Genomic DNA, 26,942 nt, shown 5'->3' with positions numbered 1-26,942 from the left:
CAGAAATATCCTCATACAACTTTGGAGTTCCTAGACAACACAGGCTCTGTCTCTAAACCCTCGACTTCGTGGGGAAAGACTGTTTTATCAGAAGAGATGACTCAATTTCTACCCTTACCCGGAGCCCAGGCAAAGACTCTTTCTCACCAATGCAGTAGTCTTTTCATTTAAGGAGTAAACATTTGAGCATCCAATCTGATTTTTTATGTGGCACCCCCAGGTCCATTTTTCTGCCATGCATGGGCCCAAGGCCTCATCTTCTATCCTACTGTGGCTGTTAAAAGACAAGGTCCTTGGAAAGTGAAACTGGCAAAGCCCCTTAAGGTGCCTACAGGTTCATTACACCTAACACTCTGGTTTTCCTTCTTCATCTTCTTACTTTCCAGTAAACTCAGCAAAGCATTTGGAAGAATACTTGTTGGTCTCCCGCCCTCCACCATTTTGATGTATTCTGCAGTGGAAGGGTGGCAAGTTGCCCAGTATGCTGTATTCTGGGAACCACGGTGCTTTCAGGGTTTAAACTTAAATGGAAGCACAGGCAATCCTAATTCAGTCCCCTTAACAGTAACTCTAACATCATTAAAGAACCAATGGAGAGCAAAGTGATTGCCTCATCCCTTGGGAAACCAGGAAGAATGAATACAGGTTTTGGATCCCTGTTCCACCACCTACTAGTCATGTGATCTTGGGCAAGTTCCTTACTGAAAAGTATTTGTTTCCTTAACCATTAAATGGAAATAATAACTCTTGCTTCATAAAGTTAATTGTGGGTATTAAATTGGATAGTGTATATAAACTCCAAACATACTGTAGGTACTCAAAAAATACTCTTCTTCCTTTCTCTCTGTTTATGATATGGACCTTATAGAACCCCATGATCTGTAATAAGAAGAACTCCTTTAGATTCATGTTACATTTTTATATGTTTTACTAATAAAAATGTTTAACTTAATTTTAACAACCTTGTGAGGTAGACAGAATCCCACTTTATAATGAGGTCAAAACTTATTATTGGCAGAGCTGGGACCCAAAACCCAGAAATCCTAACTTACAGTCTAATATTTCTCTGGGGATAACTGCTGCTTCACAAAGTACTAAAAAAAAAAAAACCCTTCTGCTGAACTAGTTTCTGAGAAGGCATCCTCAGGCCATAAATACAATGTAGGCATCAGAGGCTCAGTAATAGAAAGAATGTAAGCATTTGACCTTAAGCAGTTTGGAGCTGGTGGTATCTGAGGGACACCGTACCTTGTGGAAAATCCTGATGGGAGCCATCTCTGCTCCATTGAGCGTCTTCAAAAGGAACATGGGCCAAGAGGAGGCATTCAGCCGAAATCCTGCAGCAAACATAATGGGCAACAAATAAAAAATACATCTCAAAGGGAACTGCTATATCAAGTTTTCCCTTTGGAATCCAGCTACTCTTGCCACAACCTATGCTGTGATACCTACAGAATCACAGACTGTTAGGAAAGGACTTAAAGGTTAAGTAGGAGAAATGCCTCATTAGACAGATGAGGAAATGAGGCACATAAGAGGGAATGTAACTTGCCCAAGGTAATGTTGCAAAGTAAGTAGTGGAGACAAGTCCCCAACCAAGTTTCCTGACGCCAAGACAAGTATTATAGAAGTTATATCGTAAGGCCTAAAAAGCTTTCTTGAAAAATCCAAAATAGATGTGTGACAGGAATAACAAATACTTAAAAATGATCTAGACATTAGAGTGTGAAACGGGATATAATAATCTCTTAAGAAGAAATCAGAAATGTCTGATGAATCCAATATACCAATAAATCTTTTTGGTTTATCAATATAAACATACTCTCATTCTCTCTCACTCTCTCTCTGTTTCTCTCCCTCTCTCTCTCTCTCACACACACACACACACACACACACACACACACACACACACACAGAGTACAAAATACATTTTGATATTCATTTTCACTTAAACAACTAAGGATCAGGCATTGATGAAGAGACAAGGGATCATCTTATCCAAAAATATTCATTTTCCAAAAGAGTTAAAAAGAAGCCTACGGAGATTAATTATTCATTGTCATTTCGTAATTGTAAGTCAATAAGAATATACCATTTAATTAATAAATTGTTAAAATAAGATCAGTATCATATTTAAGACTTCCAATGAAAGCTCCAAGTGCTTCCTTCAATTTGGCTTCAACTCGTTATCTCGAGATACCCAAATCTAGTGCTTTTAATAGTCTCCTCACCTATCTCAGCTTTCCCATTCCCGACAAAGAACAGACAAGCTGCACCAAAGCTTCAGAGCTGCAAGCAGCAACAGCAGTGTCTGACGCTACTGAGTACTGTGCTGCGTGCTAGATGATGTGCCGGATGCTTCCTGCTGACTAATTTAATCCTCAGGACAACCCAGTGAGGTAGAAATTATCTTCATTTTACAGATGAGAAAAGAGGTATAAATTGCTTAAGATTTCAAGGTGAGCAAATGACAAAAATAGAATTGAAACCCAGGCAATCGGACTGTTGAGCTCACACTCTTTAACCACTATGCTAAATTGTCAATGTGCGTGTAAAATGAAAAAGGAAGAATCAGCTTTTGGGATTAAGCATTAATTATTAACTATAATTAAATTAAAGGGGAGGAGGTGAGAAGAGAGGAGAAAATGGAAATAAGAAGAGAGGTACCATCCCATATGATTTAAACTTTTTGTCTCAAAGCTGGCTAGGCTAAGCCAAGTTTCCCAAGGTCAGGAGACTTCTTGGGACAGCTCATTCACATCAACAATGGAGATAACGTGTGGATGTTCCTATCAAACTGCTACCACTCTCATTTTTGCTTGCCTAGCTTCTCTTCCTTTTGGGAAAAAACCCACATATTCTTAATTCTTTGTGATTCGGTTGGGATGTCTATCATTGGGTTCTCCTTACCTGGCCATGGAATGGAAAATAATGCCATTTAAGAGCACCTGATGCCCCTAGACTGGAAGTGTGTATATATGTTCAAGTTGGGTCAACTGTTTTCTGAAATGTTGGAGAGAGTTTGTCTTTCTCTGAGATCATGGTTTTAAGGATGTTTGTAAAGTTGTAGATTTGGCTCTTCATGTTTGAAGAGCATAACTGAGAATAAAGCCAAGGTAGAGTAGGGGATGGAGAGAGACAGAGTATTTAAAACCCTGTGTCCAAAAAGATAAACAAGGACCTACTATATAGCACTGGGAACTATATTGAATATTTTTTAATACCCTATAATAGAAAAGAATCTGAAAAGGAATATATATACACATATTTGAAAAATTTTATATATATATGTATATATATATGTGTGTGTATATATATATATATCTGAATCACTTTGCTGTACATCAGAAACTAACACAACATTGTAAATCAACTATACTTCAATTAAAAAACAAAACCCAAAGAAACCCTATGTCCAGGTACATTCAACACCAGGTCTTAAACTTCTTGATTATATGAGTCAGTAATTCCTGCCTCCTCCTTTTTCCCTCTTCTAACCTGGTCTTAGTTGGGGTTTTACACTCATAGCCAAAGGACTCTTGACTACTATTCTATCTCTGACCACGGTAAAAAAAAAATTTAACGAATAAATTTCTTCAGAAATTCAGGTCTTGTTTATGTGTGGGGAAAACAACTCTCCTTAGGTCAGGGAAGGGCTGAAGCCAAACCTAGAGCAGATTTGCTGTGAATGATTCACTACACGTATGCATAAGGCAAAGCAAGGCACAACTCTTCTAGAGATATGCTCTCTACACCTTCTTAAAAGAGAGGAGTAGGGAGGAATGAGTGCACAATTAGAAAATTCAGCAACAAGGTCCTACTGTATAGCACAGGGAGCTATATTCAATACCTTGTAATGGCCTATAATGAAAAAGGATATGAAAAGGAATATATATGTATAAATAAATCACTATGCTGTATGCCAGAAATTAATACATTGTAAATTGACTATAATTCCAAAAAAAAAAAAAAAGAAAGAAAGTGGTAGCAGATTCATGTCCCCAGTTCCCAACAACTAGAGTACCTCACCATGTAATTTCCAATTCAGTTTTTTAGGAGTGGGGTTACTGAGGGGCTTCTATCTCATTTGGTACTTGAACTAAAAAACTTTAATAGTTCTTTGCTGAAATATCACCTCCTCAGAGAGGCACTCCTAGACTGCCCCACCTAAAATAGTCTCCTAAATCCTGCTCCCTTCTTATTATCCTTAGCTTTTATCACTGCCTGAATGTTTTCTTTTTTCCATGTGATGTGTATGTCTTTTCCGACTAGAATATAAGCTTCATGAGAGTTTTACTGAACAAAGGAAAAATCTCCACTTGTTAAATGGGTGCCAGGAATTGATAAATGCTTTATCATGTTATCCCATTTAATCCTCACAAAAACCATGTGTGGCAGAGTTGATTAATGATTTCGTAAGTGAAACAACTGAAATTCAAAGTTTAAAGTCAAGGTAGAGCAACTTACTGTTGGCCACACAACTAAACCAGTAAGTGGCTGGGCTACTTATAAAGCCGGGTCTCTAACTCTAATCCCTGGCATGCTGCAAATGTTCTGTGCTTATGTAGGGCTTCTTTAAAAAATATTTATAAAGAACCAGTTATAAAGAACTTCCAGATGCTCCTAAGACTGTGGGACTACTGAATAAGTTAGGGTTCAGCTATTTAAACTAACAGTGACCTGAGGAAGCTCTGGATTTCAATGTAGATCAGCAGGTGTAGAATCTAATCATAGTTAATGCCCTCCGGTGGCAGGTAACTGAACAGCACTCATACCAGGAACCACATGTATGGGCCCAACTCCCTGCACCATTGTCTTATATAATAATTCTAAGCTTTTTGAAGTTATTAGACTCTATGGCTGTCAAGATGATTCCAAAATCATCTGCTCCTCTCGGAGGAGGTTTACATACACGTACATATACCTTATACAGATACGTGTACAGAAACATGCTACTGACACACTGTATAACCTTGGACAACTCATTTCCCTTTCCCTGTTTCTGTATTTGTCAGAAGAAGACACTAAACTAAATTAGTGCTTCCAAACTGAGGCTGGGTGAGTTATCTAAATTCCACCCCAAGAGTGAGAGAAATGAGAACTGGAACTGGAAGAGACGTGCTGAACAAACTGTCCTCCCCAAGGAAGAAGTGAATGCTGAGCCTACTAGTATTTGGGGAGGGCTGTTAGGACTCCTTTTGTTTTGCCAAGATTCTGTCACCACATTGCTGTTCCACTCCCATATACACATTCAAGCACAAGTTAATTTGGATTTATTTAATTGGGGGTGGGGGTTGTGACTAATTTTGAGATAGGTGTAGGTATAGATGGGTTTGGCATTACTCAATGTCAAGGGCCTTGCTAAGAGAAGAGTGAGTTCAACAAATATTTTTAAGATTATCTTTATAAAATGAGTATTTAAGATACCATGGTTAAAGTTCCTTCTTTCTAAAGTTCCCCCACTCCACAAATTTCTATAAAGGGAACTCAAATTTCTGTAACCACAAAATGAGATACGCATCTTTTAAAATCCCTCTTTTCATTGACAGGCCCTGGAGGCTACTCAGCATATGAGAAGACTGATCAGTGCCAGGAACGTAAAAGGGTTCCTTCCAATTCAATGTCCCACAGAGACACCACATGTGACCAAGTTTGTCGAGTAGGCAGTTTGTACAGGGATCCTGACACAGTTGACTAGGGGCCTCACCAGAGGCAAGCACTGCTCTAGACCAGGGACTTTCAAACTTGGACACCGAAATCCTCTGGGGAGCATTAAAGAATACATCAGTCCCACCTCCAGAAATGTACATTGAATTGATCTGAAGTAAGGCCTAGGGCATTGAAACTTTTTGGAGCTCCCTAGGTGATTCGAACTGGCAGCCATATTTGAGAATAAGTGATCCAGACAGCCCTTTTTATAAGGCATAATCTCAGTCTGAGCAAAGAACAGATCACTAGAACAAGAGGGTATGAGGAAAAGGCTGAGGCCACCTGATAATCATTCTACCTTTTCACCTTTTTTCCCTGGAGGACTCTGCAAGGGAGTAATCAATGTTCTTATGTGAACAGAACACACATACATACACACACGCACAAACCTCACAAGATTTTAATGGAGAAGAATGGCTCTTTACAGCAATGCTTCCCAAATATAGATCAACTGCGTTAGAGTCTCGGGAGAGCCATTTTACCATGCAGAATCCCAAGCCCCATTACCTAGAGATTCTGATTCAGCAACTCTGGGGAGAGGTCCAGAGGAGGCCTGGGGAACATGAACACACACACATATATATGTATAATTATGTACATAATTTATTTAAAACTTTTTATTTTGAAAAATTTTAAACCTAGAGAAAAGTAGCAAAAACAGTACATGAACAAACTACGTACCCTTCACCTAGAGTCAACAACTAATAACACTTCACCACAGTTGCTTTCCATCTGTCTACACACACACTTTTTCCTCTGAACTATGTGAAAGAGACATTGTGATACTTCAGCTCTAAATACGTCAGTACATTTGTCCTCAGAACAAGGACATTCTCCTTTAAAAGTGCAATATTATCATACCTAAGAAACTTAATTAAAAATATTCTCAAATCTTCCCAAGTCTTTATAGCTGTTTAATTTTTAAAATACATCAAGAATTACATATTGCATTTGGTTGTCATGTTTCTTTGGTCTCCTTTAATCTAGAATAGTGCAATTGCCTTTTGTTTTTCATGAAATTGTTATTTTTGAAGAGCATGGGCTGTTTTACAGAATGTCCCACAATTTGGATTTTTTCTGATCGTTTCCGTATGATTACATTCATGCTAAACAGTTTTGACAAAAATACTACAAAGTGATGTTAAGCACTTCTTAACTTCATTACTTCAAGAGGTATGTAATGTCAGTTTGAGTCATTATTGATGATACTAAATTTGATCACTTGTTAAGGGATGACTGACAGATTTCTTCACTGTAATTTCCCTTTGTAATTAAATAGGTAATCAGTGGGGAGAAACTTTGAGACTATGTGAATATTCTATTTTCCAATGAGCTTTTTTTTCTAGCATTCACTGATTATCCTTGCCTGAATCCATTAAAATGGTGGTTGCAAAACGGTAATTTTCTATCATTCTTTATATTTATTAGCTGATACTCTGTAAAGAAGAATTTTCTCTGCAACTTTAATTTTTTGTATGTGTGTATCATTAGGGACCCATGAATTCTATTTACCACTGTTCTTTTATTTTTATTATTCTTTCTGATAGTCATATTGTTCCAATTTTGGCTAGTCAGAGTCCCTTTAAGCTGGTTCTTATATCCTTTTGATATGTCCCCACTCATTCTTTAAGACTTCTTTACTTTCTGGCATAATAAGATGTTCCACATTCACCTTACATTTTCTCTGTTGCTCAGTCTTAGATTAGCCATTGCTCCAAGAAGCCATGATTCCTTTTAGCGGAGAATGGAACTTAGAAATCAAAATCAAGGCATGCTTATTGCTACTGAGGGGTCACTGTTTCCAGGCCTTTTCAATACACAGAGCTTAGAATATACACATATATATATGTGTACATGTATATTCCAAGTGAATATTATTAATATGTATATGTATATATTCCAAGTAGATACATATTACATATTAGTATATTTATGTATATTTTAATGCACATTAACATACACTTATACATCTATTTTAAGAGTTCATAATGTACCTCCAATTCAAATACTATACTGAAAGGTTCTTCATCTCCCATTCCATATTTGTATCTTGATTTACTCATTTGCTCTATCTTCAATATATGCAAAATAATTTCAGATTATTATGGCAAAACCACTAACATTCTTAAGAAAAAAATCAGAATTTCTTTGCAGTTCCATTTTTCTCTGAAATATGGAACTGCATTGAGGGTGTACTGCGAAGGTTCTGTGTTCAAGTTGTTGGAATTCTTTTTTCAAGGTGATTATGATATCCATTTGATAGAGTTCAATTTATTTCTGTTTATAGTCAATTTTAGGATATGCTTTCTCTTTTTTGTTTAATTTTATATATTAAGTAAAATATTTATATAATTCAAAAGTCAAAAGAATATAAAATAGTATTCTCAGAGAATATTCTCATTTCCCACTCTATTCCCAGACACTCTCAATAGAATAGACAACCTTTTCATTATTTTCTGGTTTAACAGTCCTGTGTTTCTTTTTATAAAATTAAGTGTATAAAACACATATAAGTTCATGTATATTATATATGTGTGCATACACACATATTTTCCCTTCTTTTTCTCAAATGTAAATGGCATTCAGTACATTCACATCATTGTGTAATCGTTACCACCATCCATCTCCAGAACTTTTTCATCTTCCCCAAGAAAAACTCTGCCCATTAAGCAATAACTCCTCATTCCTCCCTCCCCTCACCCAGCTCCCTGCAACCACCATTCTATTTTCTGCCTCTATGAATCCGCCTATATTAGGTACCTTGTATAAGTGGAATCATACAGTATTTGTCCTTTTGTGACTGGCTTATTTCATTCAGCATAGTATCTTCAAGGTTCATCCACATTGTTACGTGTCAGAATCTCCTTCCTTTTTAAAGCTGAATACTATTCTATTGTATGTATGTTCTACATTCTGTTTACCCATTCTCTGTCAATGAACATGGGTTGTTTTGACCTTTGGCTATTGTGAATAATACTGCTAAACATAAATATCTCATTGAGTCCCTGCTTTCTATTCTTTTGCCCATATACCCCAAAGTGGAATTGCTAGGTCATACAGTAATTTTATTTTTAATTTTTTGAGGGAATACCATATTGTTTTCCATAGTGGCTGTACCATTTTACATTCCCAATACACAGCAATACACATGGGTTCCAATTTCTCCACATCCTCAACAACACTTGTTATTTTCTATTTAACAGCCATCCTAATGGGTATGAAGTATTATTTCATTTTGATTTGCGTTTCCCTAAATGATTAGCGATGTTGAATACCTTTTCAGGTGCTTATTGGCCATTTGTATATCTTCTTAAAAGAAATGTCTATTCAAGTCCTTTGTCTATTTTTCAATCAGGTTTTTTATTTGTTGTTGTTGAATTGAAGGAGTTTTAAACAACGTTCTTGACATTAATCCCTTACCAGATAAGTGATTTGCAAATATTTTCTCCCATTCCACGAGTTTCCTTTTTACTCTGTTGACAGTGTCCTTTGATAAATGAAATTTAAAATTTTTGATGCAGTCAAATTGAACTATTTTTTCCTTCTGTTGGCTATGCTTTTGGTGTCATATCCAAGAAATCACTGCCAATTTCAATGTCATAAAGCTTTTCCTCTATGTTTTCTTCTAAGAGTTTTATAGTTTTAGCTCCTACATTTAGGCCATTGATCCATTTTGAGTTAATTGTTGTATAATGGTGTAACATAAAGGTCCAACTTCATTCTTTTGCACGTGGATACCCAGTTTTCCCAATACTGTTTTGTTGAATCGGATATGTGATTTTGAAAAAAATAACAGCTTTATCAAGAGGTAACTCACAGACTATAAAACTTATATGATTCAGTGGTTTTTAGAGTTGTGCAAAGATCATTCTAATTTCAGAACATTTTCATCACTCCTCCAAAAAGAAACCCCATATCTATTAGCTGCCACTCCCCATTCTCTCTTCATCCCAATGCCTGGAAACCACTAAGCTCCTTTCTGCCTCTTTGGATTTGCCTATTTCCTCCCATTTTATAGGCTGTCTTTTGACAGTGTCTTTGGAAGCACAAAAGTTTTTAATTCCGATGAATTTTTAAATCCATCTATCTAGTTTTCCTTCTGTTGTTTGTGCTTTTGGTGTCATATCTAAGAAACCACTGCCTAATCCAAAGTCATGATGATTTACCCCCATGTTGTCTTCTAAAAATTTTATAGTTTTAGCTTTTACATTTGGGTCTATTATCCACTTGGAGTTAATTTCTGTATATCATGTGGAGGTGGGGTCCAACTTCATTCGCTTGTATGTAGATATCCACCTGTCTCCATGCCAGCTGCTAAAAACACTGAATTACCTTGGCACCCCTGTTGAAAATCAACTAAGCATAAATGTATGGGTTTATTTCTGGACTCTCAAATCTAATCCTCTTATCTGTAAGTCTGTATTTATTTTATACCAGTACCCACAGTGTTGCTCTGTAGTAAGTTTTGAAACTGAGAAATGTTGAGTCCTCAGTGGTGTGCTGATTTTTGTCAAAGTTCATATAACTTTCTTCCTTAGCTATTTTAATATGGTGGATCCCATTAATGATTTTTCTAAAGTTAAATCTTTTCATTCCCAGAAAAAAAAAAACCTACTCTGCCTTGATAAATTATTGTTTTAAATATGTTGAATTCTAATTCCTAATATTTTATTTAGGATTTTTATAACAATATTCATCATCAGATTCTGTGTGTGTGTAAAACAGGTTTGCGTATCAAAGTTCTACCTGCTTCAAAAAAAGAATTTGAATATTTCCTACCTTTTTTGTGATCTAGAAGTGCACCGCCTGGTACAGTAGCCAACAACCGCACAGGCTTTCTAACTTTAAATAACAATTAAAATTAAGTAAAATTAAAAATTCAATTCTTTAGTTGCAGTAGCCACATTTCAAGTGCTTTACAGCCACATGTGGCTGGTGAGTACCATACTGAACAACAAAGATATGAAACATTTCCATCATTGCAGAAAGTTCTGTTGGGTATCACTGACCTACAACAACTTAAGTAGAATTTAGATTATCTGGTCTTCAAGGTTCTGTAGGACTTCCCTGTAAAATAATCTGCTTGTAGTACTTTGTTGTAGGTGCTTTGAAAACTTTTATGTTTTTCATATGTCTGTTTAAACACTATAATGCTACTAGGGTCAATTTTGACAAGTAGTATTTTCCTATTTCACCTAGATTTTCTAGTTTATTTACACAGAGTTAGTCCCCTCTTTGTCATTTCTACTTTTGTATTATCTGTGCTTATTCCTTTTATTCTCTTTATTAGGCTAACTAGTGGTTTGTGTATTTTGTTGATGTTTTCTCCAAAGAACCAGTATTTTTATTTACTGCTTTTCTGTCTTCTACCTCATTAATCTCTCTTTTATCTTTATTTTTTCTTCTTTTGTGTTCTCTTTAGATTGTAACTTTTCCTGGCTTTTTGAATTGAAAATTAAAATTCCTAATTTTTATCATTTTATTTTTATTTATGTCAGTGTTTAAGGCTATACATTTTCTTCCAACGACTGCTTTAATTGTGTCTCAAAATTTTGATGTGATGTTTATTATTATCATGTTTTAGGAATTTTGAAATTTTGGTTTATATTTCTCTTTTTCAAATGAAAGTTGTTTAAAAAGTTTTAAATTTCAAGGTGGAAGGGCATTTACCAGGGTATAAAGTTTCACACACACACACACACACACACGCACGCACATACGCACACAACCTACCTTATTTATTAAAGTCTTCAACACCTTTACTTTCTGTCTGCTTGGCCTGTCTTATCTTGAAAGAGGTGTGTTAAATCTCCTATTAATGTGTTTGCTTATGTCTCCTTGCATCTACATAATTTCTATTTGGTGAATTCTACCATATCTAACATCAGAACTGCTATTATACTGTTTGACATTCCTTTATATATCCCCGATCATCCTTTTTCTTTTAGCCTTTCTGACTCTCTTTTCTTTAGGTATGTCTCCTGTATACAGTATAAAGTTGGGTTTGACTTTTGAGCACCAATTTGAAATTTTTTTAATAGGTGAGTTAAAACCATTTATATTTATTAACATAAATTACACATTTGGTTTCAACTCTGTCACATTACGTTTTATTTACTGTTTCTCATATTTAGTTCATCTCTTTCTCTGTGTGGTCTGTTTCTTGATCTTTTTGTTCCTTAGGTATTTAGGAAGTTTTGGAATTTCGTTCTAGTGGCTATCTTTATACTAACATATTTTATAATGTCCTTAATTCCCCATTTCTTCATTTAGTCTTCTATTATTTGGTTTATCAGTTTCAAGTGATATCCTTTGGTCCCATCTAAACATAGTAACAGGAGGAAAGGGGTTTACTTTCTGGTTCCAGTGTGTTTGCTTGGCAGCTCTCCCATCTCCTCTGTTGTCCATGTTCTGCAGTGCAAGGCAGCCAGCAGTATCCCGAGGCCAGCAGCAGCAGCACCACCACCACCAACCTCTCCCATAGTAAGTGGTTTTGTAGCAGTTTCTCCAGACAGACACACTTCTCTATGAACAGCTTCCCCAGCACCCTAGAGGGCAAATTTCTAGCAAGTTCCATGGCTGTGGCACCACAATGACTTCTCTCATCTAGCAAACCACAGCTGTGCCCTCTCCAACAAGGCCTGCATCTCAGCCCTGAGATGGGGGAGGGAGGCTTTCCCTTGGGTGCTCTATCTCAGCCCCAGTGTAGTGGCCTCTCCTTACGTCTGCTGTTCTTATATTCTTTAGAGCTCTCTTTCCTTTTGACTAGCCAATTCCTCATTACTCCAATTCCGTTATAGTTAACAATTATATTAAACTTTCTGGGTTCAAATTACTGTGTGGTTCTCTCCCTTTGTTGAACCCGGATTGATACCATAATATTCTACTCTTGTCTCTACCTTTGTTTTTATCTTAGATTGATTATTTGCTGTTTGGATGAAGCTCTTTCCATAATTGATTCCTTAGGAATGGCTTGAGGTCACAATATTTCCTGAGTTCTTGCATGCTGAAAACTTTCAGTATAATCTCAATACCTGAAAAAACAGCTTGTCTAAATATAAAATCTGTCCTCTCATTTTCTTTCCTTGAATTTCTCAAAAACTCTGCTCCATTTCGTCTTGCTTTGTATTTTGCTGTTAAGAAGTATGATGTAAACCTGATTTTCTTTCCTTTGTAAGTAATTTGGCCTTTTTGCCAGAGGCTTAGATGAAGTTTTCTTTATACCTGGTGTAATCATTTTACTAGAATATATCTTAGAGCTGACCAGTCTAGCTCAATTTCAGGAATAAGGTATGTCCTTTCAATATGAAGGCTCTGGTGTTCTTTAATTTTTGGAAAATTTTCTTACATTACAATTTTAAGTACTAATTCTGTTTATCTTCTTCAGGGACTCTAATTATATATGTACACACATATACATATACACATTGAATCTTTGTTGACTAAATTCTTATATTCTATTTCTAAGAGTTCCATTTTGATACTTTTAAACCTTTTCTAATACTTATTTCTATTCTCTTGGCTGTTTTTATTTCTCTTCTCAATGTCCCTTATTATATTTTCTATTGAATCTATTGTCCCAATGGACACCTGAAATTGAGTCTTCAATTGAGATTATTTTTCTTCAATTTTTTTCTTGAGTTTGGAAAGTTCTATTTTCACATCTTCCTGTCTGTTATGCATTTCTAGTCTGACTTCTAAAATTTATGATTCAAGATTTTTTTTATATCTTTCAATATTTATTTAATTCAAGTTGGGTTGTTATGCAACAGCCAATTTTCCTCTGGTTAGTCATTGGTTTTGGCAGTAGAATTTTCAGCAGTTAAAATGATAATCCTCTACTTCTGTTTTTCTTCATGTAGAAGCTTTTTATGGATGTTGACTGATGTTTCCTAATCATTTGAAATGTCTTATATTTTCCTGGGCTAGCAAAAAAACAGGATGTTCCATTTTGGAAGGGATCTTAAATCATGAGTTTTCTGCTGGCATAGTGAAATGCAGTTTCTTTAGTAGATGAGCTTGTTTGGGATGGGTTGGGAAGACTAGTATGTTTTTTGATTTTATGATTCTCGTTTGTTCCTGCATAACTCTAAGTTACTTGGCTTCCTTCTTTTCCTTCAACCTCTCCCACAAAGGTAGTTTATCTTTCCAAGAATGCTATCTCTAGTCCCTCACACTTTTAATTCACTCTCTTCCTTTTGATTCTCTAGTAGACAGTGCTCTAATCAAGTAGCTTTTAGCTCTCTTTCAGTATTTCCCACTTTGGATGGGATTATCTTCTTCTGGGGGTGATTCTAGCTGTTAGGCTCCCATGGCCCTCTCCCTTTTTAATGTAGTTTCTACCTTCATAAAACTCTTCATTTTGGTATGAGGTGGGTGCTAGCTTTAGCAGTTTCAGATCTTTATACCTGAACATGTAGACAACATGTTATTGAAATCTCTGGTATTCTTGATTCTTAGTTATGTTTAGGCATGAGTTATAGGTGGATGATTGCTTTTCTTTTTGATCTGTATGTTTCTGGAGAATTTATGGAAAGATTTTGATTTAGACGGTCACCATTATCCCTGGGAACTTGTCTTTTTTAATAGCCTATCAAGATGCTTCTAAACACTGGTTCATAAAGTAGGTTGAGAATAATACAGTACAAAAAGGAATGAGGACTATCTCCATACTACTAAGAAGTCATCTTTAGGGCACACTGTTAAGTAAAAAACGTAAGGTTGAGAAAAGTATGTATAGTATGCTGTCATTTATATAAGAAGGCAGAGGATACATATGTATATATGTACACACACACGCACTCACATGGGTATATTTTGCTAATTTTTTTAAAATGCAATATAAACTATAAAATTTATAAAAAGTGGTTACCTATGGCAGAAGAAAGGGATTAGGTGAAGGCGATTTCTCTGAATATACTTCATTTTATAAATTTTACTTTAAAATGATGTATATCACATATATATTTATAAAGGAAAAATATTAAAAAGGCAATCCCTAAAAATCAAAGATAAAATGAAGCAAATAAATCTCAATTTATATCAAGTTGGTGGCACTGCCAAGAGAAACTAATCCAAATTAACTTATAACACTGACTTTACTTCCCTTGAGGGTAAGAAAAAAATGCAAATAACTCAAACACTTTCTGTTATTATAATGGTGAGAGTATTAGTATTGTTATTCTGAGACTTCTGTATGTGCATTGTGGGATAAAGTAAATGAGTTATTTTGTTAGTGACATGAAGAATGAGAGTTTTTTTACGGTATAAAGGAGATACAGATTTAAGACAGTAAAGATGATGTAAATAAAGCCGCCATTGTCCTGAATTTTAGCAGGAAGTGTAAATATGAACTAATGATTTTTTTACTCTTAATGATTTTTTAAAAAGCAGTTCCTACCTCTCTATATGAAAAAGATCTAGAAAGAATGACCAAACCAGTAGCACTGAGCACTCTAGTGCTCAGATTATGGTCTCTAAATACCATTTCCCCTTAAAAGGAGCCCAGGGACCTAAAAGAAATAGCTGATTCTGTATCTGGGACAGGAATTGTAAAAGATGAACCTGGAACATTCTGAAATGTCAAAAATCCAAGAAAGCTATCAAATAATAAAGAGTTAGGAGACAACTTGTTGAGGCTTCTATGAGGCCAAAGATGGGACAATTCAAGAATCAATAAAGGCAGTTAATGCAATGGAGTAAAACACATCAAATATGTATGAATCTTTGTATTTATGATACTAAGTAACAGCAACAACAATAACACTACTCTTAAATAATTCTGGAGGATGATGGTTCTCCAATTTATTATTCTGAAAATTGGTAAATAAAAATAATCAAGCATTTAAACTGTCTTTCCAGCATGAACATATCTCAGGATAATCAAATAGTTGATTAAAGTTTATTTTAATAGACATATTCCATTTAATTCATGTGGACAGAATGATAATATTAAAATTTCCCATGCTGTAACCATAATGAATTGATGAGTCTTAATCAGGGATCAGCAAACTATAGCCAGCAGACTGGCCATCTGTTTTTGTAAATAAAGCTTTATTGGAACACAAGCCATGCCCATTTGTTTATTTATTGTCTATGGCTGCTTTCACATTACAAGGACAAAGCTGACTAGTTGCAACAGAGAAGGTATGGCCTATAAGCCTGAAATATTTACTATCTGATTCTTTAAGAAAATTCATCAACCCCTGATCTAGACCGCAAGCAGTAATGGCTGCTATATTATAAAATGAGAGACAATCAGACCATATATATTTCATAGCAGAGGTAAATACCACTACCTATGAAATATTCTTATGAAAAAAACTGAACCTGAAACTAATCAAGCCTCTAGATCTAGTTCCCAATTTCTAGAAAGAGAGGACAGAGAAACATGTTAAATGATACCAGGGATACAATCAGCAAAATCTAACTGTGGGAAATTTTAAAGACGAATGACTTAGGTTTTTCAACAAATAAACTGCAAGAAAAAGGTAAGAGAGAGGAGAACCCATAGATTAAGAGACTTAAGGGACATATCAACCAACTGCAATATGTTGCTCTTATTTGGATCCTAATTCAAAGAAAATGTAATAAAGAGAGAGAGAAAGAGAGAGAAATACAGATAGACAGACAGACAACAAGGAAAATTTAAACAGAGTAAATATTTGTTGATATTAAGGAATTATCATTAGTTTATTTACATGTGATAATGTTATTATGATTCTGTTTTTAAAATATTATCTATGAGAGGTATATACAAAATACTTAGTGAGAAAATTATACTATGTTTAGGCAATTGGGCATGAATGGGTAGGGAGTGTGTACAGGTACAAAGAAAACAAGATTGGCTATCAAGGATAAAGGATACCTGGACACTCACTGTGCTAATTTTTTCTACTTTTGTGTGTCCCTTATGTTTGAAATTTCACATTACAAATAATTTTTTAATGGAGGGAAATGTTCAATAACCCCCTGAGGAGGTGTTTCAAATGATACTGTCCTCCAATGCTCAATTAATTTATTAGCACAGTCTCCTGAGGGTATAGCCCATAGCCCATCTTTCTCCATCCTCTGTTGAGACTCACTGTGATAGTGATTGACAGTAACTGATGAAATGGGCTAAATCATTCAGGTATATTGGGGCAAAAAAGAAAGGTAAATCTAATCTTGAGAAAAATATAGTGGGCTTATCAATTTAAGTAAAATAATATATTTTACTTAATAATTAATTCAAAGTGAGAAAATTCCAAGGACCAAGTGAGAATTTAGGGGAAAGGAGTTAAGAGACTCTTGTAACAGTCATCCTTTCTACTCAGAGATTTTTCTCTCACCTTTTGTTATCACTATAGGATTTGGTGAAAGCTCAATGATTTTTTGAGACAAGTTAAATGGCAGGACCTCCTTCCATTCTTTCTCTCAGGGTAAATGGGAACTGGCAAAGAAGGATGAAAGGTGTAGTTTCTTTGTTTCTTTGGTTTTTTGAGGGGAGGTAATCGGGTTTGTTTGCTTGTCTGTTTGTTTATTTTAATGAAGGTACTGGTGATTGAACCCAGGACCTCATGCATGCTAAACCTGTACTCTATCACTCAGCAGCTACACCCTCCCCTCCAATGGTGTGGTCTCTTGTTAGAAAAAAGGGAGCTTGAGAGAAGCTTGGATATTACAAGTTAACATAGAATGGAGAAGTCCAGATTTTACAGCTCATTTCACCTTAGGTGGGCCTTTTCTTTTGGACCATATGAAAAAGAAGGGATAGGCAGGGGACCCTATGTTTTCCTATAACGGGATGTACAATTACATCCTATAGTAGGATGTAATTATTTACCCAAGATAACTAATTGGCTAGGGAGAGGTTGAGTCTAGTTACTCACCCAGAGGGGGCTGCAGCATACCCCCATTCTTCTCACAGTTCCCAATAGGCTGAATTTCAGCTGAGTCAACCAGCCGCCAGAAATCATTCTTGTTGTCGCTGCCATCAAGGCGAAGGCGGAGGCGAGCACCTGTCAGTCCAACGACTGTGGCAATACAGGTGGATGTGGTGTTCCTAGGGTCCTGTGCTTCCAATTTCATGCTGATCTTGAACTCATTGCTTGGAGGCGTGTAGGACTGAGGAGAACAAGCCACGGGGATTAGGCAGACTAAGAATAAATGGCATTTTCAGAAGGATATTAAGAGATGGAACCTGAAAGTTTATGCTTTGGACTCAAATTGGTTACAGCTGGGCCAGTGAAACCCCCCTTGGATTATTTCCTGATACTCAGGAAGGTTTCATGCAGAAGAAACACTGAAAGATAAAATGAAGGGGAAAAATTACTTTCCACTGAAGCATCAAATACTGACTCACCAGAAAGTAAATGACAAGAGTGTCTCAAATTGTCCTTGCTTAAATGCTTTCCAATCCTATCTTCTTCAAGTCCCTAACCCTATAGGTATTCATAACATTTTCTTTTCAGAAAACATCCTATTAAACTATCATATTCTTAGTGTCTCTTCATGGAACATTTCAGTATATTGGTTTGTATGTCCACCACACAGACTAACCATTGGGAGTTGATTTTTTTCTTATTTTGACATTAACTTATAAATCAATTCCTATTTTTAAAACTAACTTTAAGTTTTAATTGACACAAAAATAAACTATACACTTTGGTAAATTCTGACATATGTATACACTCAGGTCACCATATACATTATGTACACCCTGGAAACCATCACCACAATCAAGATAATGAACATGGACACATTCCCAAGTTTTGCATTCCTTTTATAATCTGTCTAGCCCTTTCCAGACCTCTGTCTCCAGGCAAACACTGCTTTACTTTCTATCACTGCAGACTGGTTTGCATTTCTAGACTTAAATGGAATCACAGAGAATATATATATTTTTTTGCTCTACTTTCTTTCACTCAGCTAACTATTTTTGCATTTCCTTCTTGTGCTGTGTTCCTAGATGCAGTTAAGTTACTTGGAGACAGTTTGATCATTTTGAGTTTTGCTTTTAGTTTGTTAGGCAGGTCCAGAGCATGCTCATCCTAAGGCTAATCATTCATTTCCCACTACTGAGCAGGATCTTCCCAAGTACCGGACCCAATGCCACATGAATTATGAGATTTTCCAGTCTAGCTAGTGGCATCAGGCACTATCCCGAGCCCTGTATGAGTGCCGGGCTCTATCCTATTAATATTCTTCTAATCCTTTCAGGGGGGGTTTCCCCTTGGCTTTGGATGCTCATATGCATATACTATAAACAGTACTTCAATGACTACTTGAAGGGGGCTCTCTGCAGATTTCTGTAGTTTTCTTTCTGTGCAGCTTTCTCCTCTCTGGTAGTCTCTCCTGCAAATTCGAGTTTCCCTGGACTCTCAGCTCCATTTTCTCAAATTAAGGACTCTCCCAGGCTTAACCTGGATTCCCTTCTCGGGGCCATGGTCTCAAAACTGTCTTAAGGCAGTAGATCATAAGAAGCTCAACTCATTTGTTTTCTGTCTCTCAGAGATCTCTCAGAGATCACTGTGCTTGGTTGCCTGATCTTCTTGCCTGAAAATGATTATTTAATATAGTTTGTCTTTTTTAATTATTTCAGGTGTGAGTATGAATTTATTCCCTATTATTTCAAATGAACAGAAGTCCTGAATTTGTACTTTTGTCGACAGTATAGACAAAATTCAAACTCAAAGTGAATGTTCACATTTTTATGGACATAACCTTTGAACACTTAGGGGAGGAAGATATAAGCAACTTCCTGATGCAGAGCTCTACTTAGTAGCAGTGCAATTCTTTGCTTACTAGCCCTATCATGTATGATATAGTCAACATCATCTGTGCATTGTGGGGGGCACTTAATCCTATGTGGGAAGCTCTGGATGACCTCTGATGAGGTCCTAAAGCGCTCCCCAGTGGGATTCAGTGCCAGTATTCTTATGAAAAGGTAAGTCTGTACAGCAGGGGAGTATAATACAGAGAAATGAGTATTGCTCCACTTTCAAGAACCATGTAAGGGCTATAACTCTGTTTCCTTTCTGCCTGAACTAAGAGCTGTAGTAAAAACTAGCAATTGTTTTCAGTACCACAAAATACCCTCAAGGAGGTGAAGAAGAAGGAAAAAGTGTTACTTGGGATGAAGTTGGGGAGAATGTCTGCTGCCAAAACTCATAGTGAGTTTGGACTTATATTCTTCCCATAGAAGTTTATTCTGGGGACTTCACATGAGAACCCCAAGGGCTCCCACTTCATGTTTTGCTTGTCTAAGGACCATAAAAAAACTACTTGCTTCCCACCTACTAAAGATATTGAGAATCAATTACCTGCTTGAAGCAATGGACAGGTGCTGGGACTGAACATGTTTCTTTTAGGTATTTGTCCCAGGTAAAATGACCTGTAAAGGAAACAGAAATCTCTATCACAGTCAACTTCCAAAAAATGCTTTCAGGATATAATCTACACTAAACATTAGGTTATTTTCAGACTCATTTGGAGCATAAGAAAACTTATTTTGCCCTTTTTGGGCTCAAAGGAGTATCTGGGGGAAGAATCTAGGTGATCTGAGTAGATCACTTTAGATCAGTGTTCTTTTAATCAGGGTCTAAGATGACCTGAGGTGTTTTCCATATTAGTCCTTAAAGTGATCCAAAATGTCAGACCAAGATATACCAGTGTCTCAAAGAAGCATTCAGCAAGCTCATGGAAAACAAAAGAGGCAGAAAGTGGGTGAGGAGATTCCTTCTGAACAATCTGACTCCTGTATAAGTCCCTTATTGCCATCAAATGATAGCTTTTAACACCCCATGTGGTTGAAACCCACCATCTCAGCTCAGAAGGAATAAAGGAGAGGCTACCTAGAGACATGGAGTAAGAGGAGTTGTTGAGAGCAGAAAAACCAAAATGAGTGAGATTATACTTGAATCCTCACTCTAAAAACTGTTTCTCTCTCACCCACCCCTAATCCACTGCCATCCCTGCCTGAGGTGCAAAATGACAAAAATCTTGTAATTTAGAGAAAAGTAGATCCTTGGTAGCATTTCTGATAATAATAACTAAGAATAAGTGGGGACATTTATAGAATCTTTTAGCCTCTTGAAGTAGTCTTAGAGCCTCTCAAAGTTTGAGGAACACTGCACTAGAGAAACAATCTTTAAGGTGACACATAGCTGGGGTCAGGGAAAACATTTTAAGGGACAGGCTGTTAAATACATATCTTACTGGACTACCAAGGATTACCAAGTACTTTATTAAAGGTTAAGTCAATTACCAATCTCCTCCTAATACCCACCTAGAGGTGACCCCATGATGGAGCAGGGAAGGTCCCAGAGACTGTCACAAGCTAAAACATTGTAGCAAACCAGCATTTCTTGAAGTTTCCTCTGCAGTGGAGCAGCACAGGGCCCCTTTGGGCCATGCAAAAAGCACTAGATGCTGGGAATAAAAATGAGTCACTGAATGATGAAATCTAAATCACTCCAAAGATGATGCCAAGACTTTATACTCTATTGACTTTATAGCTTCTGTTTTAAAACCGGTTCCTTTCCCACCATCCTTAACCAAGCCAAACAGATTTGTCCAGAAATCACAGTCAGTTCTGAACTATTTCACAAACTGGCCAATGATTAATCATTCTGAATAGACAGTTAGTCCACAGGGGTAAATGAGATGGGTATTTCCTGGAGTCAAGATTTAAAGAGCTTATCAGAATTTTAAAAAGAGTTTGCTCTTAGCTGAGATGGCTCTAAAGCAAATACTGGATACTTTCACCACTATTTGCTGTTAGAAAAAGAAAACATTAAAAATTGTTATTCCATTCTTGCAAATAAAGAATTCAAATAGCAAGTCTTGGATTTGACTAAACTGCAATTCTTGAACTCTAGAATCTATAGCAGCACTGCCCACTAAAACTTTCTGTGATAATAGAAATGTTTTGCATCTGTGCTGTCCAATAAGGTAGCCACTAGACACATGTCACTACTGAACACTTGAACTGTGGCTACTGTGAGTGAGGAGTTACATTTTTAATGTTATTTAATTTTAATTAATTATTTAATTTAATTAATTTAAATCATAAGGCAGCACAGGTCTAGAGGTTTGATCAGTCCAGGGTAATTTCTTATATTAGTTTGAGTTCTGACCAAAAGCACCCAAGACACTTTGGCTTTAAGGATTACAGCAGCATTGGGGTACCAAAATACTTAGAGTATTAATCATAGTTCTCTATTACACAGATCAATTATGGTAATCAGTCCCTGTTATATAGGCAAGAAACCTCACATCCTCCCTCACGTTTAGGGAATACCATATTACCAACTGAATAAAAAGGAATCACTTTGTTAAAAGCAGTTCATCCACTATGAGGGTTGACTAGCTTGAACCATACCTAGCTTAGTATTTTTCTTAAATTTGACTGCTTAGGCTATCTACAGCTTAGTCCCTTATCATCAGGTAAATCAGAAAGTAAGTTAATTTTTATTACCTACTGTAATGCCTGCAATAAAACCAAACATCATGTCTACCACATCTCCAAGCACTAAAATACCACAAAAGAAATAGGACAGGAAGTAAAGTATAGATGAGGGGTTGGTAAACTCTCTGTAAAAGACCAAGCAGTAAAAATTTTATGCTGTGTGGACCATTCAGTCCCTATCACAAATACTCAACTTGTACACTGTACATGAAAACAGCCATAGGCAATATGCAAATAAATGAGCATTGCTGTGTTCTACTAAAAATTTGTTTACAAAAACTGGCAGTGGGCTACATTTGGTCCCCAAATTGCAGTTTGCCATCCCTGGTATGTAATACTGATTCTCAAATGCTACTTACTATCAAAATCTTCTAAATAATTTTCCTTATTTCTTTAGACACAGTTCTGAGCCCCAAATTCAGAGGTTCTCATTCAGTACTCTCTGACTGTGATCTGAGAATCTATATTTTCAAAGGTTCCCTAGGAAATTCTGACAAACCTCTGTGTCTGGAAACTAATGGTGTAGTTGAAGAATGTGATACTGAGAGTCAGAAGACGCTGGTTAAAGTCTTGTTTCTATAACTAACTACCTCGAATAAATTACTTAATCCTTCCAAATATCAGTTTACTCATCTGAAAGACAGAGATAATATCTATCTCATAAGATTATACCCATATTCATTCAATAAATATTTATTAAACCCTCTTTAAGCGCAAAAGCACCATGTCAAGCTAGACATGAAATTCTCAAATTCATAAGCCCGCAGTTTAGGGATAAGCAGAGGTATTAAATAACACAAATAATCTGGCACAATTATGAAATTGAAGTTAACGAGGTAGTAGTTTACCCAGGAAATGTAGAACAGGAAAATGCAATGATATAGGGTCAAGGATTATTATAATTAACATTATTAATTAATGTAAGTATATTTTATAATTTATAGACTGATTTCAGGTATTCATTCAAGTGAATGATTAATGGTCAAAGAGTATGTATATCTTATATTTTGATATAATACAATTCCTACCAATAGTGCATAAGGGTATGTTTCTTACATCCTTGGGTCTCAGAGCCATTTTTTTATCCATCCATCCAACAAATATTTATAGTATGTATCAAAGCATTATGCTGGGTGCTGGAGATAAAACCATGATCAAAATATTGTTCTTGCCCTCACAGAACTTCAGTCTATTGAGGGACAGAAACTAAAGAGTCAACTGTAATAAATGTTACACTTGGAGACGGAGGGTGCTACAGGAGGGTTTGTAGAAGGATCTCCAGAGGAAGTAAAACCTCTAAGCTTCTAAGTTAAAGTGTAGAAGGATAAGCAGAGTCAGCTGAAGAGAGCGGGAATTCTTTTGTTGTTGTTTCAGATAGAAAGAAAAGCATTTATGAAGGCCCATAAGTGAGAAAAAGCAGTTCTAAAAACTGAATCTTTTGACATGGCTACTGGGTAGATAAAGATACAGTACTTTACCAAAATGAAGCTGTAGATAAAAGCACTGTTCAGGTATCAAGGGTCTCATATACCACACTAATGAGAAGAGGAAGCATGAAAGGGTTTGGGGGAGGAGTTACTTCATCTGCATTGTGAAGAGTGGACTGGAGGAGCATAAGGGTGGAGGCAGGAAAAGCAGTTAGGAAGCTTTTCTAATAATCAAGGTATGAGATGATGGTTGCTTGAACTAGGAAAAGTAACAGAGTGGCAGTGAGAAGGTAGTCCCTAAAGCTGCTGTCAAGTAACTAGAGTCTGGTGAGTGAAAAAATGGCTAGACCTACACCATATGGCCCTAGAAGTTATAGGTACGACTAACAGAATTGACAAAAGAAACAGATCTTGGCCCAGTAAATATTTGTCTCAATATAAAGTGAGTTATCTGAGGAGGTAATAAGTCTCCAACAACTTTGGGGAGTTAAGGAGAGACATTTTATAAGCAATACAAAGTTTTGGAATTTGAAATGCTGGGCCAAGTTGGATTATTTTAAGGCCTCTTCCAAACTCTGAGATTCTAAAAATCGACTGAATTTTATTTCAGTTTGGTATTTGGGGCTGTTCTCTGTGCTTGATGGACAAAATGAAATACGTAAGATTAGCTCATCAGCAGCTATGCCTGGCTGTGCTACCTCTACTTCCACAGGGGAAAAAAATACTTCCACATTTTAATATCATTTTATGTGCTTTATGTTAAATTGAGTATCCACTTTTCACAATTCCCTGTCAATAGAACAGGTTGTTAGAACATACGTTAAATGTCACTGAACTAGAATTGTTATTATCATTCATATTAGCAACATACCCCAAAACAGCAGCAGCTATCACCAAGTGCCTTCTGCCTGCCTGCACCATGCCACACTGCATCCAGTATTTCTCCTTCCATTATAACCTCAAAAGTAGGTTTTATTCCCATTTTAAAGATGAGGAAATAGGCTCAGGAAGATTAAGTAATTTTTCTGAAGTCATAGAACTGGTAAGTGGGGAAAAGGAATTTGAACCAAGGCCTGCCTGGATCTTATGTGAATGCTTTTTTTTTGGAAAGACTTTTATTAGTGAAGTAAAAAAAAAAAAAAAAAAAAAAAGTGAAAGATAGTACACTCCCAAGAATTGGGAGCGGGCCAGTCCAAGAGAGGAAAAATGGCCTGTCCATGCTTTTTATCACACACACACCAGTACCTTAGGAAGCCTGAGGAAAGTTTTAAGGAATAATAAAAAGTGACTATCACTTATTGTTTATCAAGTGCCCTTTACCTGCATTATTTCATTCATTTCTTCAGCTCACATTCACAGAATGCTTCACTTCAAAGACTGTCACAAGATTTGACTTAAAGTCTAAGACAGTGGCTGAACAAATGAAAATAATAATCCTCCAAAGGTGAAAAGTATTTGAGAGTTTTTAAGATGTTTTCACATCCATTAGCTCATGTAATCTTCTTAACAACCCTGTGAAGTAGGTAGAATGGGATTATTATCCCCACTTACAAATCAGAAAACCAAGGATTAGTGTCACAAAGTTACTAAGTGGCAAAGTTGGCTTTCAAAGAACCCAGGAGTTCTGACTTCTACTCTAGTGTTCTACTACTTTATATTACTTTCTCTGTCAGCAGGCAATGAAAATAATGTTATTGGAAGAAAAGGAAAGAGGGGGCAAACAGACAATGATAATAATAGGGCTGAACACATGAAGCTGCAATAACAAAATATATAACAATACTTCAACAAAAATTGATAGAGGCATCAGGATATTAATATTTAAGTAACATGGAGGATTTTAAAGGACCCTACGAAGTTAAGACTGACATTTGTGTAGCAATCCTGAAAAGTGATTGAGAAATATTAACATTAGTTTCACTTCTAAAATCCTAGTCCTGAAGTACACTATTCAGGGATAAAAACCAAATGCAGTATTACTCTGACTCTTGTTATCTGACATTTTAATATTTCAGTTTTCATTTAATTAAAAAATTTAGAAAATATTTGGGTTTAATTTCAGTTCACTGTATCTCATGAATAATTTCTTTTGGGAAAATCCCACCAAATTCTGATTTATGGACAATAGGGGTTTGTTTTAGTTCTGGATTTAGTGAATTAAGAAGTAATTTCCAGTTTGGTTCAGTTCCCATTCCTTTGTACTCTATGTAATTAACCACCTCTCTTGGTTTTTGTTAGCTTAGCCTGTGGTCTCCTGATAAGGAGAGTGTGACGTGACAGCAAAGATGAATCACATGGGCTCATTAGGCAGACAAGATCACAGGAGTCACTAGTTCATGAGACAGACACATGGAATTCTTTTCCTAGTTACAATCGAATCCCTGGTTTAGTAATTCCCCATATTTAACAGAAACACAAGAAAAATATCTTACCTAGCTCCAGGATGTCAGTAGCTTCTATTAAAGAAAAAAATGTTACAGCATAAGCCATGATGACAAACGTACCAAAATGACAGAAAGGTGAAGTTCTGGGGTAAAATGAGGGCTTGAGAGTTTGTGTAGTTCACTTCTCTCATTTTAAAAGATACTGAGTTTATTACTAGCAGTTGTGGAAGTACACCACCCAATTCTGCCTATTCCCAAGCCTAAACTCTTAAAAACTATGGAAGTCCAGGAAAGCTAAACAACTGTGCCTAAAGCTATGAAGCTAATTTGGGACTGTCTGAACTCAGAATCTAACCTTTCTGATTTCAAGCTCAAAAGAAAGCATATTGCTTTTGACAGATACCTCTACAAACTGTATTCGCTTGTGCTTTAACTAGTGAGTTCTTTGTGCACACAGCCCTCTAAGAACAAAGGAAAGAGATGTCAAATTAAAATTTTCCATGCTAAATAGAAGTTTTTTCTTACCTTGATATTGGGATGCAGACTCTGATAGGCGGCCATATTTGTGTTTTCTAACATCATTCCAGTCTATTACTGCAGGAAGAGAGAAAAAAGTCATGTAGAAAAATAATACAAGATTCAATACTTCTTCAACCTAGTAGTACGTATCAATAGTTTGTGATAAAGCAATCCACTTCTGAAATCCTAGTCTAAGGAGATAATCCAAAATACAGAAAAAGAGGTTTCATTTAAAAAGCTTTAGTATTATTTATAATAACAACAACAAAAAAAAAACAGGGTGGGGGTCACCTAAATGTTCAAACAGAAGACTGATTAAGATACTGCAATACATTTGTCAGTGACAAAGTATTTTGCAGCTGTTAAATTTTTACAAAGGCTAAACAATAAAATGGGAAAATGTTTAAGTTACAAGGTTAAAATATGGGACCAAAAATTACATTCATGGAATAG

The 26,942-nt window shown here is 36.1% G+C and overlaps 1 protein-coding gene across 7 annotated transcripts in view; it reads right to left on the bottom strand.

Annotated features, from left to right (window-relative positions):
* SCMH1 (Scm polycomb group protein homolog 1) overlaps positions 1 to 26,942 on the bottom strand; it is a 149,025-nt gene that overhangs the window by 74,178 nt on the left and 47,905 nt on the right. For 5 of the 7 annotated variants that reach the window (XM_064493691.1, XM_064493686.1, XM_064493689.1 and 2 more), the window contains 5 exons: positions 26,496 to 26,564; positions 26,019 to 26,042; positions 20,013 to 20,083; positions 17,580 to 17,814; positions 1,249 to 1,337 (listed from right to left, as the gene is read on the bottom strand). In XM_064493691.1, coding sequence (XP_064349761.1) covers positions 1,249 to 1,337; positions 17,580 to 17,814; positions 20,013 to 20,083; positions 26,019 to 26,042; positions 26,496 to 26,564 — 488 coding nt within the window. Of the gene's footprint in view, positions 1 to 1,248; positions 1,338 to 6,216; positions 6,263 to 17,579; positions 17,815 to 20,012; positions 20,084 to 20,977; positions 21,121 to 26,018; positions 26,043 to 26,495; positions 26,566 to 26,942 lie in introns of those variants that run through there. The other 2 variants (XM_064493690.1, XM_010996975.3) reach the window with 2 other exon arrangements.

The sequence above is a fragment of the Camelus dromedarius genome, chromosome 14, assembly GCF_036321535.1.
Source record: "Camelus dromedarius isolate mCamDro1 chromosome 14, mCamDro1.pat, whole genome shotgun sequence".
Lineage (NCBI taxonomy): Eukaryota > Metazoa > Chordata > Mammalia > Artiodactyla > Camelidae > Camelus > Camelus dromedarius.
The sequence above is the reverse complement of the archived record's forward strand: the minus strand, read 5'-3'. Positions and strand labels throughout refer to the sequence as shown.